This window comes from Globicephala melas, chromosome 9 (assembly GCF_963455315.2).
Source record: "Globicephala melas chromosome 9, mGloMel1.2, whole genome shotgun sequence".
Classification (NCBI taxonomy): Eukaryota; Metazoa; Chordata; class Mammalia; order Artiodactyla; family Delphinidae; genus Globicephala; species Globicephala melas.
Window position 1 is genome coordinate 28,165,699 of NC_083322.1, and position 13,749 is coordinate 28,179,447.

General features: G+C 39.8%; 1 protein-coding gene across 4 annotated transcripts in view; it reads right to left on the bottom strand.

The window, feature by feature from the left end:
- The window catches only part of PTPRZ1 (protein tyrosine phosphatase receptor type Z1), a 164,331-nt gene that overhangs the window by 8,319 nt on the left and 142,263 nt on the right, over positions 1 to 13,749 (bottom strand). For 2 of the 4 annotated variants that reach the window (XM_030857656.2, XM_030857658.2), the window contains exons 16-24: positions 12,823 to 12,843; positions 12,559 to 12,655; positions 10,278 to 10,360; positions 8,586 to 8,720; positions 7,914 to 8,048; positions 6,714 to 6,877; positions 4,971 to 5,106; positions 3,411 to 3,557; positions 97 to 190 (exon numbers count right to left, since the gene is read on the bottom strand). In XM_030857656.2, coding sequence (XP_030713516.2) covers positions 97 to 190; positions 3,411 to 3,557; positions 4,971 to 5,106; positions 6,714 to 6,877; positions 7,914 to 8,048; positions 8,586 to 8,720; positions 10,278 to 10,360; positions 12,559 to 12,655; positions 12,823 to 12,843 — 1,012 coding nt within the window. The remainder of the gene's footprint in view (positions 1 to 96; positions 191 to 3,410; positions 3,558 to 4,970; positions 5,107 to 6,713; positions 6,878 to 7,913; positions 8,049 to 8,585; positions 8,721 to 10,277; positions 10,361 to 12,558; positions 12,656 to 12,822; positions 12,844 to 13,749) is intronic. The other 2 variants (XM_030857657.2, XM_030857659.2) reach the window with 1 other exon arrangement.

A 13,749-nucleotide genomic window follows, 5' to 3' on the forward strand; every position in this document is an offset into this window, starting at 1 on the left:
TGTTCCAAGATGTACAACTATTGTCAAATTATCTACAAGGCTTCTATTATTTAAAAAGTGGGGGGTTTTTTTCTTCCAAAATTCAACATAGCTTACCAGGGATGATGGAAGATGTTCTGTTCTTTTCTCTGTTGCATTGCTTTAGGGCTGTAGAATAGTCACTCTGCTGTATATTTGATTGACTCAGGAGCTGAGAAAGGGTGTCAAGGAAAAATATAGATTATTTCATTTAAGCCCCTCAAATACACACACACACACACACACACACACACACATATACACAGGAGACTCAACAAAGATAAGATACTGAATATAAATATATCTGACTTATTTTCCAAGAATTCCTTGAATTAAACTTGTTCTGGGGGACTCCCTGGTACATCTATGTTCTATATTCTATACCAGGAGGGTTAAAATAAGCAGAGAAGACTTGATGTCTAGCTTGACTTGCAGCATTAGGAACCTTCCTCTATGGTGTGTGCCCTCCATTTTCTCTACCTAAATCTCACACTGCAGCTGGGAGATAAATTGCACGTGAGTGTGTATGTATGTGTGTGTGCACATATATATGCATATAGTTGGATTTTATTCATTATTTTAGTACTCAGTCACACGAATTATCTACTTGTTATTTATCTATTCCCCAGTTAGTGAATGTTTGGGTTATTTCCAATGTTTTGCTATTTCAAACTTTGTAGCAATGAATATCCCTTGTATATTTCTTAATGTGCACCCATGTGAGGGTTTCTATAAAGAATTAGGCGTCACTGGTGTTTAATTTTTGACAGGCTAACAGATGAAAAAAGTATATCCCAGTTTTTTTTGTTGTTTTTTTTTGTTTTTTTTTTTTGGTGGTCCGCGGGCCTCTCACTGCTGTGGCCTCTCTCGTTGCGGAGCACACGCTCCGGACGCGCAGGCTCAGCGGCCATGGCTCACGGGCCCAGCCGCTCCACGGCATGTGGGATCTTCCCGGACCGGGGCACGATCCCGTGTCCCCTGCATCAGCAGGCGGACTCTCAACCACTGCGCCACCAAGGAAGCCCCTATCCCAGTTTTGATGTGCATTTCCTCACTTATTGTGAAACTGTTGATTTTAGTTACTTCTTCTTTGATGATTGCCTTTTCATATTTCTACTTCATTTTCATTTACTAATTTGTAGGGGGTTTTGGCTATTAAATGTAAATCTACAGTCTGCTAAGGAAGTTGCAAATGTCTCTGTTCTCTTTAATCACACAGACATTTACAGCCAATTCAGTTTTTCCTTAAGATTTCTGTAATTTAACATTTTAATTTAAGAAGTCCTTCTCTACCCTGAAGTCCTCAAGAGATATTTTCCAATATTTTCTTATAATAGTTATAAAAATTTGTTTTCATGTTTAGGTATTTAATCCATCTTGAATAATTTCAGTGTTTGAGGTGTGGTAGGGACCTAACTGTACTTGTTTCTACATGGAGATTGTCCTAATATCATTCATTGATTAATCCATCTTTCCTCACCAATTTGTAATGTCATATCTGTCATATAACAATTTCCATACGCACATGGTTCCTCTGGTTCATTTGTCTGTTTTTCAATATTAATTATTATATTTGCATAAAAAGTCTTTCATATACAGTACAAAAAATTTCTATTTTTTATTTTTCAGTATTGTTTTAGTGTTTTCAATTCTTTACTTTTTTTAAAAAATAAATTTTTATTTATTTATTTTTGGCTGCATTGGGTCTTTGTTCCAGTGCATGGGCTTCTTACTGTGGTGGCTTCTCTTGTTGCAGAGCACAGGCTCTAGGTGCATGGGCTTCAGTAGTTGTGGCACTTGGGCTCAGTAGTTGTGGCTCGCGGGCTGTAGAGCACAGGCTCAGTAGTTGTGGCCCACAGGCTTAGTTGCTCCGCGGCATGTGGGATCTTCCTGGACCAGGGCTCGAACCCGTGTCCCCTGCATTGGCAGGCAGATTCTTAACCACTGCTCCACCAGGGAAGTCCTGATTCTTTACTTTTCAATGCTGAGGTGGGTTTCTGATAAATATTTGTTGAATAAATAGACATGCAATTCACTTCAAGGACATTTTTCTATGGGTAAACTTGAATAAATACCTTTTCTTATAGGACAGTATACACACACACACACCCCTCCAAATTTCCCTAGTTAGGATGTTAACAGGAAACAGAGTCAAATGTCTCTGTTTTTAAATTAGATTCTGATCTCATAATTGATATTTCCATTTTGATCCTGAATTGTCCAGTATAAGCGATATCAATTCTTTTATTAATTTAATTGTGTATGGGGTAAATCATATTTAAATAAGAAAACGGGTAATAGATGTATATTTTTAACTTAGAAAAAAGCCATCCTAGCAACATCACATTAATGCTTTATAGTTATTATCTGTTTCTGGAAGCTGTATTGTGCACTTTGTCTTCCTTAAAGTGTTCCTTTATGACTCAGCTAAGTTTGGCTGAATAAAACATTTCTGTTTTCCTGTCTGCAATTTCTAAGTTCAGCTTCCACCCCTCCTCTGTCTCTTACTCCTCCCAAAGCACAAAAGGTGCTGAACGAGAAGGTAAAAAGCCAGAGGGAACTCATGACTACATCTTCTATGTTGTAAGCTGCGGAAAAGAAAGAAAAAACTTCAATCTTGAGGTTTGTTAACTCTCCTGGGTTTTTCCAGGGCCTTCTGAATTCTTCCTAGACATTCCTTCTTCAGAAACTGGCCCTGTTTCTCTAGCAACCCTGAGAAGGTTAGTATAGAAATAATGGGGAACAAAATAACGCAGCCTTCATTCCTCTGGAAGATGACAGCTCTGCAAATCCCTCTATCTCCGCAGGCAGGTCTGGTAACAACTGCTTTCTGAATTCTTTGCTGACTGGTTTCTGGAAATCAGAGAGCTAAGCTGTGAGAGGTAGAACATTGAACAAACCATGCTCCCCTGTCTAGCCGACGTCCTTGTGACAGGGTGGGTGGGAGAAACTGGGGTTGAAGAAGCTATTCTTGTGGGATGGCCTATTCTAGTCTGGGGATTTCAAGTGAGACAGACTCTTCCAAAGAGCAGCACAAGCAGCCTGAGCACAGCACTCGTGGTTAAGTGGTCTGGTTTTCTCAAAGCGAGAAGAGCACTTACACCGTCTGTGTTAGAAGTTCTGCCTGTTCCTCCTGTTCTGTTCTGTGCCCTCCTTTCCTGGACCACGTCTGCATTTCTAGGGTTTCTGAGAACTTTCCCTCTCGCTACTCAAAATTAAGGTTCTTGAAATTTGCCAAGTGGCTTTGTTGCCTGTTGTAAAGAACACAACAAAGCCACTGGGCCAACAGAGCGCTCAGCCTGTCCACATGTCTTTGTCCACTCAAATGAGGAGATGCAGGAACATTCCAACCTGTGGTGACACCCAAGAGAGGGGCTTCCGAGAGAACTCACCTTGAATTGTTTGTCTAGCTTTGTTTTGCCTGTTGGTCCAGGAATGAGGATCCCATTAACATAGGCGTGGATGTGGCTGTCCGGGACCTCAGTTTCTTTACTAAGTATCGCCTCGACCAGTGCGTCATGAATGAAGACATACTGTTCCTGGCAAAGCAATGACAAACAGGGATATCACCTCAGGTTTTCCTTATATGTATTGAGGTACAAAAGTAGTATCTTCCACTGATGGACAAAAAGCGTTTTACAAGATGGAAGGGAGGACCCACGGAGATTGCTCACCAGTCCTGGCAGGACGTCAGATGGAGGAAAAGGTGGTCATCCAGAAACAATACAACTCTTTCCATCCCTCACCTCTTTATTTCTTGTGCGTTGGCGTTTAGGGAAGGAGATCACTGGAAAATTTGGGGAGGCAAAGCAATGCCCTCTCTGCTCATCCTTCAAACCTGAGACCCTCTTCCACATTTTGCACTGACTTCTCTACTTCTGATGGGTCTTCCCTTCTCCCCATTCCAGTTCTCCTTTTAGCCAGTCATATATAATTTAGTACAATTATCTATACAGTTTTTAACAGTTATCTTCCATTTCACGTATGGGACTCTTCCCTCGTCTTATCTGACTAGACTGTCATTTCCTCGATGGAATGAAGTTTGGTTGGTTTGGTGTGGAAGCCCACTCAGTCATATGTTTCTTATTGCTTTCAAGCTGCCATACATAGTTTTCAATTTAAATCCATTTTTATTTAGAAATAGTGAAAATAAAATACAGGTATGCAGAGTTTGTCCTGTGTCATATAGGGGTAAACGATCTGGGCTTAAAAAAGGGAATAATTTGAGCATAATTCATACTATTTAAATATGAGAATAAATCCATTCATTCATTACATGCAGGAAAAGCTTGAGGATTCAGCACGAGGAGATGAGGGTTGACTGATCCACTTACTCTTTTTCTGAATCTTGCCTGTGACCAGTGTCATTTTAAAGATATTCCCCATTTGGTCATAAAATAGACAAAATTTAGCTGGTCCATCCATGACTTATGTGCAAGTACCTGGTGTTATAGTTTGAATTATGCACGCCTCCCGCCCCCGCAGAAGATATGCTGAAACCCTAACCTCCCAGGACCTCAGAATGTGACCTTACTTGTAAATAGAGTCGATGCAGATGTAGTTAGTTAAGATGAGGTGGGGACTGGTGTCCTTATAAGAAGAGGGAAATTTGGACACAGACACGGACACAGAGGGAAGACAGCCGTGTGAAGAAGGAGGCAGTTAGGCTGCCAAGTCCAGGGAAATATGAGGCTATCAGAAGCTTGAAGAGACAGGGGAGGATCCTTCCCTAGAGGATTCGGTATGGCCCTGCCTACCCCTTGATTTTGGACTTCCATCCTCCAGAAGTTGGGGACAACACGTTTCTGTTGTTTTAAGCCACCCGGTGTGTAGCACTTTATCACAGGGAGCCCCATGGGACGAACGCACCTGGTAATACAAACGCTGGTCTATCCAGCAGTTTAGGGACACTTCCAACCCTTAGCTAAAGGACATTATCCTTTTTATCATACCTCGGTTTGCACCAGGTAATTTCTTTGTGAACGAATGTGTTTTAAAAAGCCAAATATGTTGACGGTTCCTTCGTGTTGAATCTGCTGCAGCATACTGTCTAGCACGATGTATGTGCCTGTCCTCCCAACGCCAGCGCTGAAAAGCACACAGAGAAAGAGACTTCAATGTCAACATAAAACACATTTGAGGATTGGTCACTCCCGGCTGTCCTGTAAATTAATATCCTTCTCCAAGCAAATGAGCCACTTAGTAAGTAATTCAGCAAGACAGTAAGCAGCTTAGGAGTTACGCATAATGCTTCAAATAGCAAACAAAGTTCTCTTTTTTCTTTCTTGCTTACAGGTCAAACTCCAAAGCAATCTGATTATTCCTGTTGGAGACGTTTTTATTTTCAATTACAGTTATTATTCGTTATACATTATACAGTGGAAATATTATGTATCAGAGTATAGCAAATAGACATTTAATTTGAGAAGAATGAAAGCATCAGCCTCACCAGACTCTGAAAAGACAAGGTCTCTGGGTCTGTATTGTCAGGTAAACATGTTTGTAAAGGTTTCCACATTAATGGAAAAAAAGAGTTTGCGCAGGCTTTCAGCTGAAAATATCATTTCAGTGAGATGGTGAGGAATAAAGAATAACTTCAGTCATTTCTAAAGGGCCATTATCTAGCAACTTCTTCAAAGCCTCTACCGGAGGGACAGAATTCAGAGACAGGGATTCTTTTCAAATGCTCTGACGAGTAGGAAGTACTAGAGTGAAGAATTAGCACCCGCTCTGCACAAGGCTCTGGGCCTTTTCCATTCGCTAGGAAACAATCCCTGACCTTCACAGCTATTTTTCCTGCATCTTCCTGTTTCCCTCAGCTTATCGTCGGGCTCGCAGATAAAAAACTCAAGATAGGTCTCTCAGACTTTGAGGATAACTCCTGAGATAGGTAATTAGAATGTGTGAGATACTCTGCATATCAAAGGAAAACAGTTGTTTCTGTAAAAACACAGACGCCGCTTTGACAAAAGTACTCCACATAGAAATGAATTTGACTTTTGTGGTCGGAAAGCTTGGCACAGGAGTCAGCACGCAGTAAACAGTAACTGCTATTTTTGTTTTAACTGAAAAATATTAAATTAAAGCCTCTAACGCATTTTTCTCCTTCTCTGAAATATCATTATTTCTATTCACTCACCCAGTCTTGGAAATTAAAGTACCTGGGCAACGATGAATTGATTACACGTTCAATAGGCTATATTAGACAGAACTCAGGAAAATGAGAATGGGGTTTTGACCCCAAACTGTTTAAAAACAACTTGAAATATTTTGCTAAATTCCCCATACTTTGTGCACTTTGGTTTTTCTAACGTAAACCTGGCATATTAAGTCTACAATAGACTATTAACTCCTAGGAACAGGGGTTGTGTCTTAAGCATTTTTATCCCACGACGTTATGTTGTAACAAGTGCTTGTTTAATGACAAAACGTTGTTCTGCCTGCTTCACATAGTTAATAAGCTGAAATCCAATTAACCAATCAAACAGAATATTATACCTCATAGAAATACCTCGTGCTTTGAAATATTCAGCAATCCAGTCCTGAGTCTGGCACACTCACTTCCCAGTCACCAACGTTTCATGCCCCTCAGTTTGTGAAATCATTCCCACTTTGGCAAAACCTTTGTTCCACTGATTCCCGTTTTGTTAGCATAAGCAATTCTATGGGCTTGGAAACCTGGCGCTGAGACTCACCTGCAATGGACAACAACAGGGCCTACTGCGTGGCGCTTGGCCTGGGATGCCTTTCTCACAAAGGTCAGTACGGGCAGCGAGTACTCTGGCACTCCCATGTCAGGCCACTGAGTGTAGTGGTACTGGGTGACCATGCGCCCACTGGGTCTTCCTTTCTGGGAACCCTGGAAGAGACCAGACAGCTAATCAGCTAATTATAGAAACACACATGTACGGGGTCCTTAAACATCAACTCAGGATTCATAGCTTGATGTTGGTGGTTCATAATGAAGCTAAAAAGGTACACTGTCATTTGTGATGGTTAACGTTATGTGTCAACTTGGCTAGGCTATGGTGGCCAGTAGTTTGGTCAAACACCTGTCACACCAGATGTTACTGTCAAGGTAGTTTTTAGATGTGATTGACATTTAAATCAGTAAGACTTCCAGTAAGGTGGATTCTGCTCCATAATGTCAGTTGAAGGCCTTAAGGCCAAAGACTGAGGTTTCCTGAAGAAGAAGGTATTCTAAAGACTGCAACGTAGAAATCTTGCCTGAATTTCCAGCCTGGAGTCAATTCTTAAAACACCCTCTCTCTCTCTTTAAATATATGTATATATACACACATACATATATATCTACATACAGGTATATGTTTTTCTAAGGAACCCTGACTTATAACTTGCTCTTTTTCTTTTCCTCCCCTTTTTCAGTCTCCACTATTTTCAGCTGGATGTGCAGTTATCACATGGGGCAGGGACTTTTGTTCCTGTATCACTGCAACCATTGGCACCATGACCAATATGGTGCTAAAGCCACATCTGGCATTAAGAGACTTGGAAGAAACTTTTGGGATTGAGGCGTACCTGTGATAAGAACTCTTTTTTTTTTTTTTTTTTTTTGCGGTACGCGGGCCTCTCACTGTTGTGGCCTCTCCCGTTGTGGAGCACAGGCTGCAGACACGCAGGCTCAGCGGCCATGGCTCACGGGCCCAGCCACTCCACGGCATGTGAGATCTTCCTGGATCGGGGCACGAACCCATGTCCCCTGCATCGGCAGGCGGACTCCCAACCACTGCGCCACCAGGGAAGCCCTGTGATAAGAACTCTTAATGCCTTTAATTATTTGTATTTTTACCCTGTTTCGGTTATACCACCTGTTTTCTTAAAAAAGGATTGAGATGTATTACTCAATTGATGATAGCCATCACTTGTGGACTCACCTTTTTGATCTTTGTGTTCCTTAGAGTAAAAGTCCTCACAGTGTAATATGCAAGCATTTGAACGCTCTTTTGAGTGACCAGAAAGTTCCCATACTCTTCATTCCCATCGGCAGGCCAGTACTGGTCACATTTTCTCTGCAAAAGAGAAAGTCAAGATGCTCTTTTCATATTTCAAATGCTTAGTGTAAGTCATCCCTGAAATCAGTAAAGATTGGATACCATGACTCCCTCATTCTTCTAAACACGTTTTTTCTGTTCTAAGTGATTGCAGGTTTGTTGTCGAGGAGAGCAGAGAGAGAATTACAGGGCTGAAAGAGATGATCAGATTCAAACTCCCCCCTTTCAGATGAGGAAAGTGAGGCCAGATGTACTGAGTCGCTATAAAGCCAGGACTAGAATCCAGCTCCCATGAATTAAAATCTACTTCACTCTGCATCGCTTTTCAATGAACCTCATTTGCTTTTTCTTACGGAATGAAGAATGCATTTAAATAGCAGGTAGCTTGAGTTACAGCGAAACTTTTTGACCTTTTAACAGTTTCCCTTAAGCTGTCATACTTACTTGAAAGGAATGCTGATTAGCTTCCCTGACTTTAATGCTGACTCTATCAAAAGCAACTTAAAGCATTTCTAATCACTATCTCGGGGATGGCATAATAGATGACCTTCATACCCTTCCTTTCTCCACAAGGTTTGTTATCATGACAATAACTTCCACATTATGCTCCCATATCATCCTCCAGAAATCTTCAGCTGTAGATTTCAGTGGGCCTTGGGCAGCAATGTAAGCTTTTGGTCTGTTGTAGCCCTGAAGAAACAAATGACAAATGTTTCTTACTGACAAATTTGTATGCCATTTTTATCTGCTCAGCTTCTAAGATCAGGAGATTTTTGCTATAATAGAAAACCATAAAAAAAAAAAACTTTCAAAGCTAGAGAAACTTACTAGTACTAGCAAAGACAGCAACTCTTCTTTAGTTATAATTTTTGTAAAAAAAAAGAGTTCTTGGGCTTCCCTGGTGGCGCAGTGGTTGAGAGTCCGCCTGCCGATGCAGGGGACACGGGTTCATGCCCCGGTCCGGGAAGATCCCACATGCCGCGGAGCAGCTGGGCCCGTGAGGCATGGCTGCTGAGGCTGCGCGTCCGGAGCCTGTGCTCCGCAACGGGAGAGGCCCCAACAGTGAGAGGCCCGTGTACCGCAAAAAAAAAAAAAAAAAAAAAAGAGTTCTTTTTGCACTGACACAACCACTATTCTCTGCACCTCTAGTCTAAGTGCATTTAATCCAAGTCTGTTTACTATGCTTGACATCTGGTGCTTAATTGTGCTGCTTTGAAATATGTTTGAGGCATTAGGGCTCAGCTGTTTATAATAGTCAGGAAACCTTTGGTGTTTTCTCCTTACCCTCTCCTTGGTGGCACTGAGCAACGCTAATCATTAATAGCTATCCTTCACTTATTACTCACTGTTGGCCAAGATAGTTTACAAACATTAACCCTAATCCTTAATTTATATGCAAAATGGAAGCATCATCCCTGATTTGGAGATAGGAAACTGAAGCTCAGAGGAGTTCAGTGGCTTTCCAAGCTTTCACAGTTAGCCAATGGCAGAGCTGGGATTCAGAACCAGTTCTAACTCCAAAGCTCATATTCAATCTGACATGCACACTTCCTACTATGGAAGCCTGACGTGGTTGCCTACAACAAGCCTACTGTATACTTATATTTGCTACTCACTTCTTTGAATTAACTGTTCCAAACAGCATAAACCTGAAGGCTGCTAGACTGCAAGGTCAGTGTCAGGAAAATAACTGAGTTCCATTGGCATTCAACTGACCACAGGAAAAAAACCAGTAAGTTAGTCAGTGGTCTACAGTCCCTGGAGATCTCCAGTAAGTTTCACAAAGCTGGGTATCCTGAGAAGGGCCCAGGATTATAAAGGCTGGTAACTGGTTTAGAAATCATGTGTTTGCCTTTTAGCCAGTACTACCCTGAGAATTTTTCAGTCAAAATTTATTTATCAGCTGCTACCTACATAGTAATGGGCTAGGAGCTATGGGACATTCCAAATAAGCACTGATCCTACCCCTCTTATCTAAGGAGCTATAAAACTATCAGAATATATACATCCTACCTTGAACGTAATTTCTCAGCCTGAATTCCCTCTCTCACCCAGGAGATGAACCAAGTACAATAGCTTGAATGCCATTCAATCTGAAAACTTTTAGCTACGGGATCTCTTACTACTAATTTGTATTTTTTACTATCTTTCATTTAATACTTATTACTATTCTATGTACAATACCATGGTATAATAAATTCATAGTTTAACATAATTTTCATAAAATTTCAGTTGAAACATGCTTACATCCACATAATTGGCATTGATGTAATCAGTCAGTTTGCCATCCTTTTCAGCAAGTTGTGCAAGCTTAACCCTACTATGGTCATCTGTAATAAAAAAAAGAAAATATTTCACTATAGCATGAACTGCTTTTCAGCCTAAAGTTCATTTATATTTACATAATAATTTATCAAATACAATTAAAATCAGTGCAAACATCATTTACTTTAGTCAGCTTTCGGAGGATACAGAGATGACAAAAATAAAGAGAAATACAACAAAATCCTCTTTCAAGGTTTCCAGTGTGGAAGGTGAGAATGGACATATACACAGAGAGGAATGTTCCGGTGTCAAGAGAGAGGTGCAGAATCCTAGAGGGACACGAAGACAGAAACTGTATTGGTTTGGGATGAAAATAAACCTTTTCATAGAGGTTGAATCCTGAAGTTGGCATCTTAGATGGGTTTCTAAAGGTGGATACAGGGGCTGTGAACACTGCACAGCCAGTGAAGGGGAGAGAAGAGTGATGGGGGTGTCAGAAAGCTCAGGAAGGATGGCAGCATGCATGCTCTGAACAGGAGGCTGATGGTGGAAGAAGTAGTAGAGAAGGAAGCAGAAGGAGTCTAGAAAGTTTCCATGAATGGTTACAGCAAACAGCTCTTTCAATGGAGGACCTCAAAGAGGAGCTATTGCAAAGGGAGGCAGGGCAACGACTGCCCAAGAACGGAGGACACGGATCCGGTACTGTCAGTGAAGAGGGGATGAAAACCGTGGTAACTTATACATGGTGCATGGTCATAATTAAATGTGTTGAAATGAGGCATTTGGGATTAAATTCAGTTCTACAGAGAAACTATATTTGGAGGAATTGCATAGTAAGAAAGGAAAGTGTCACTAGAAGGACACTTGGGGATTTCACTGGGCAGACTATTTTTTTTTTCAAGGATGAAGAAATGAATACAGACCAAACTATGACAAGTTAAAGAGACGTTCTGGGATAATAATACTTTGGTGACATTAGCAGTTCACAAAGATGCAGGAAAGGTAGGCGGAAATAGATGTGTGGCCATGGAAAGAAGGGTTTGGATGGCAGGCTACTTTTGCATTTTGGTTTTCAGATTTTCAGAAGGGTATTACTGGGTAAGTTTTCCGGGTTGCTTTTCTTCATCTCAGAGTAGGACTGTTATTACCTCTATCTTGCCAGGTTATTTCAGGGATGGAATGAAATGACGAATTCACAGTGTCAGGCACATAGTAGGTGTTCAACAAATGTTAATCTCTATCTGCTTCTTAATTAGCCGGCGGGTATTTTCTATTTAGCTTGTGGAGAGAATGGTCTAACAACCACTTCACCCTGTCCAAGAAGCAACTGAGTTTTTATGTGCAGCAGGATAGCTGCTTCTGTTGAGAAAGACAAACATGAAGCAGAACTTTCTATCAAAATGGAAAGACTGGTGTAAACCTTGTGGGGAAAAAAGACAGCATCCATGCAAACTACTTAGAACTGTGATCATAAAAATTCCCATTCCAGAAACTAGAATAGAACCAGAATTTAAATAACCAAGCTGGTAATACCATGTTCACATGAATCTAGGAAGGCCCACTGAATATATAAGAAAGGATATAAGTTGAAGTTTTGGGGAAGAATGAATTTCAAGAAATGGAGGGGGCTATAAAGGAAAATAAAAGGGAACAGATGTAAATAAGAGGTGCTGCAAGAAGACGGAAGAAACATGCTAATTTCATCCAAAAAAATAGGTAAACCTGTCCTAAAGAAAAGAGCCAGAAAGCTGCTCATGGAGGAGAAAAAGAGAGGTCAGCTAAGGCAGTAAAGGGAGAGAAGAAATAAAAAGAATGAATCCAATTAACCCTTTATCAGACCCCAGGGGAGAATGGCAAGAGAGGAGGGAAAACGGTAGAAGGAAAAAATAGAGTCTAAAGAAAATCCCATTTTATTAGTAAATTCACATCAAGTAGGGGGATCGCCAGTAAAAATAGGACTATGGAGTATAAATAATGACAGAAAACCATAAGGACAGATTTACAGGCCATGGGGTCTGAAGAAAGGACTGGATTAAAATATGAGTTTATTTTGTTCAAAAGAAACAGATGTCATTCATTGCAGAATGTATTTAAACTGGAGTGGTAAAACGCTCTGTATTATCTAACGCAAGTCTCATCCCCTGATACAAAGGTCCTGAAACAGCTACACCGAGGTCTGCTGTCAGAGGACTTCAGGACAGTGAACTAAAAGCACCACAACGACAATGATAACAAGTCAGAGTTAAGTGAAGGATATACTTACAGGCAACAATATTTATGTATCGGTTCTTGTGCTTATTGTCAGGGTGATTGGAGCTGTCTGCTGTGATACCTAAATCAACAGTACAGCTCTGCACCTCCTGTAAAGAAATTGTACGCATAACGTTTTAACACACATCCTTTCCAACAAAGTGCCTTAAAATATACTACAGAAGACAAAAACAAAACAATCTATCCAAAAAAATTTTTTTTTATATGTTACAACTATTTCTTGGCTAAAAGAAAATGCAGTGAAATAATGCCTTACCTGGTAAAACTCTTTCAGTGTCTAATGAGGGAATGAATGCCAAAAAAGTAAAGAAATCAAATTCCACAGCACACGACAAATGAGAAAAGAAAGTGTTCATATTAGGTTTACAATGGAAAACCATGATCATGCAATAAATACATTTGTCAAATACTAACAAAACAGAATGTTTCAAACAGTTGCATGCAAATCAAAACTTCTAACAGCTGGGAACCTTAACATTATGTAAAAGGAAAAAAATAACACTTTTAAAAGGGGACAGTGGTATAATAATATGATGAATTTTTAAAATGCTGATGAGAAAAACCACATACTTGATGACACATTTTAACATACTAGGCAGATTTACTAATATTCAAATATAATTGTATTTGATCATGATAGAACTATTTAAAACTGAATTAGTAGTACTTTTTTTTGTTTGTTTATTTTGAGTAATTTTAAAGAGTAAACAGTTTCCTATTAGGTTTCCTATTAGGTTTCCTATTAGAGCTGTCAAAACATTAGAAATCTCCTGAAATTTTTTTTTAATCATATATACTATGTCTTTTGAAAACAAAATTTAGATAGTACTACTTTCTACATATTTAATTAGTAGACCTGTTTTTAATTAAAATAAAACTTCAATGGGTAGAGAAAAATTATTTCTGCCATTTCTCTTTTAAAATGAATTAAAATTCTTCCCAGGGATGTCTTCTATCTAAATATATTAGTTTGGAATTTACAATTATTTAGTACATATTAAGGTAATGACATGAAAGCTTTATAATTTTTGAGAAAGTATGTAACTTAAATATAAATCTGATTCGTCAGCAAAATGGCTCAGCCTTTCACTAAACAAGCTTTTAAGGCCTCTTCTGGAGCAAGTCATTCTGACTCTAGATTTAAAAACAATTTAATATATGAACCACTGAAAAGGTGAAGCAT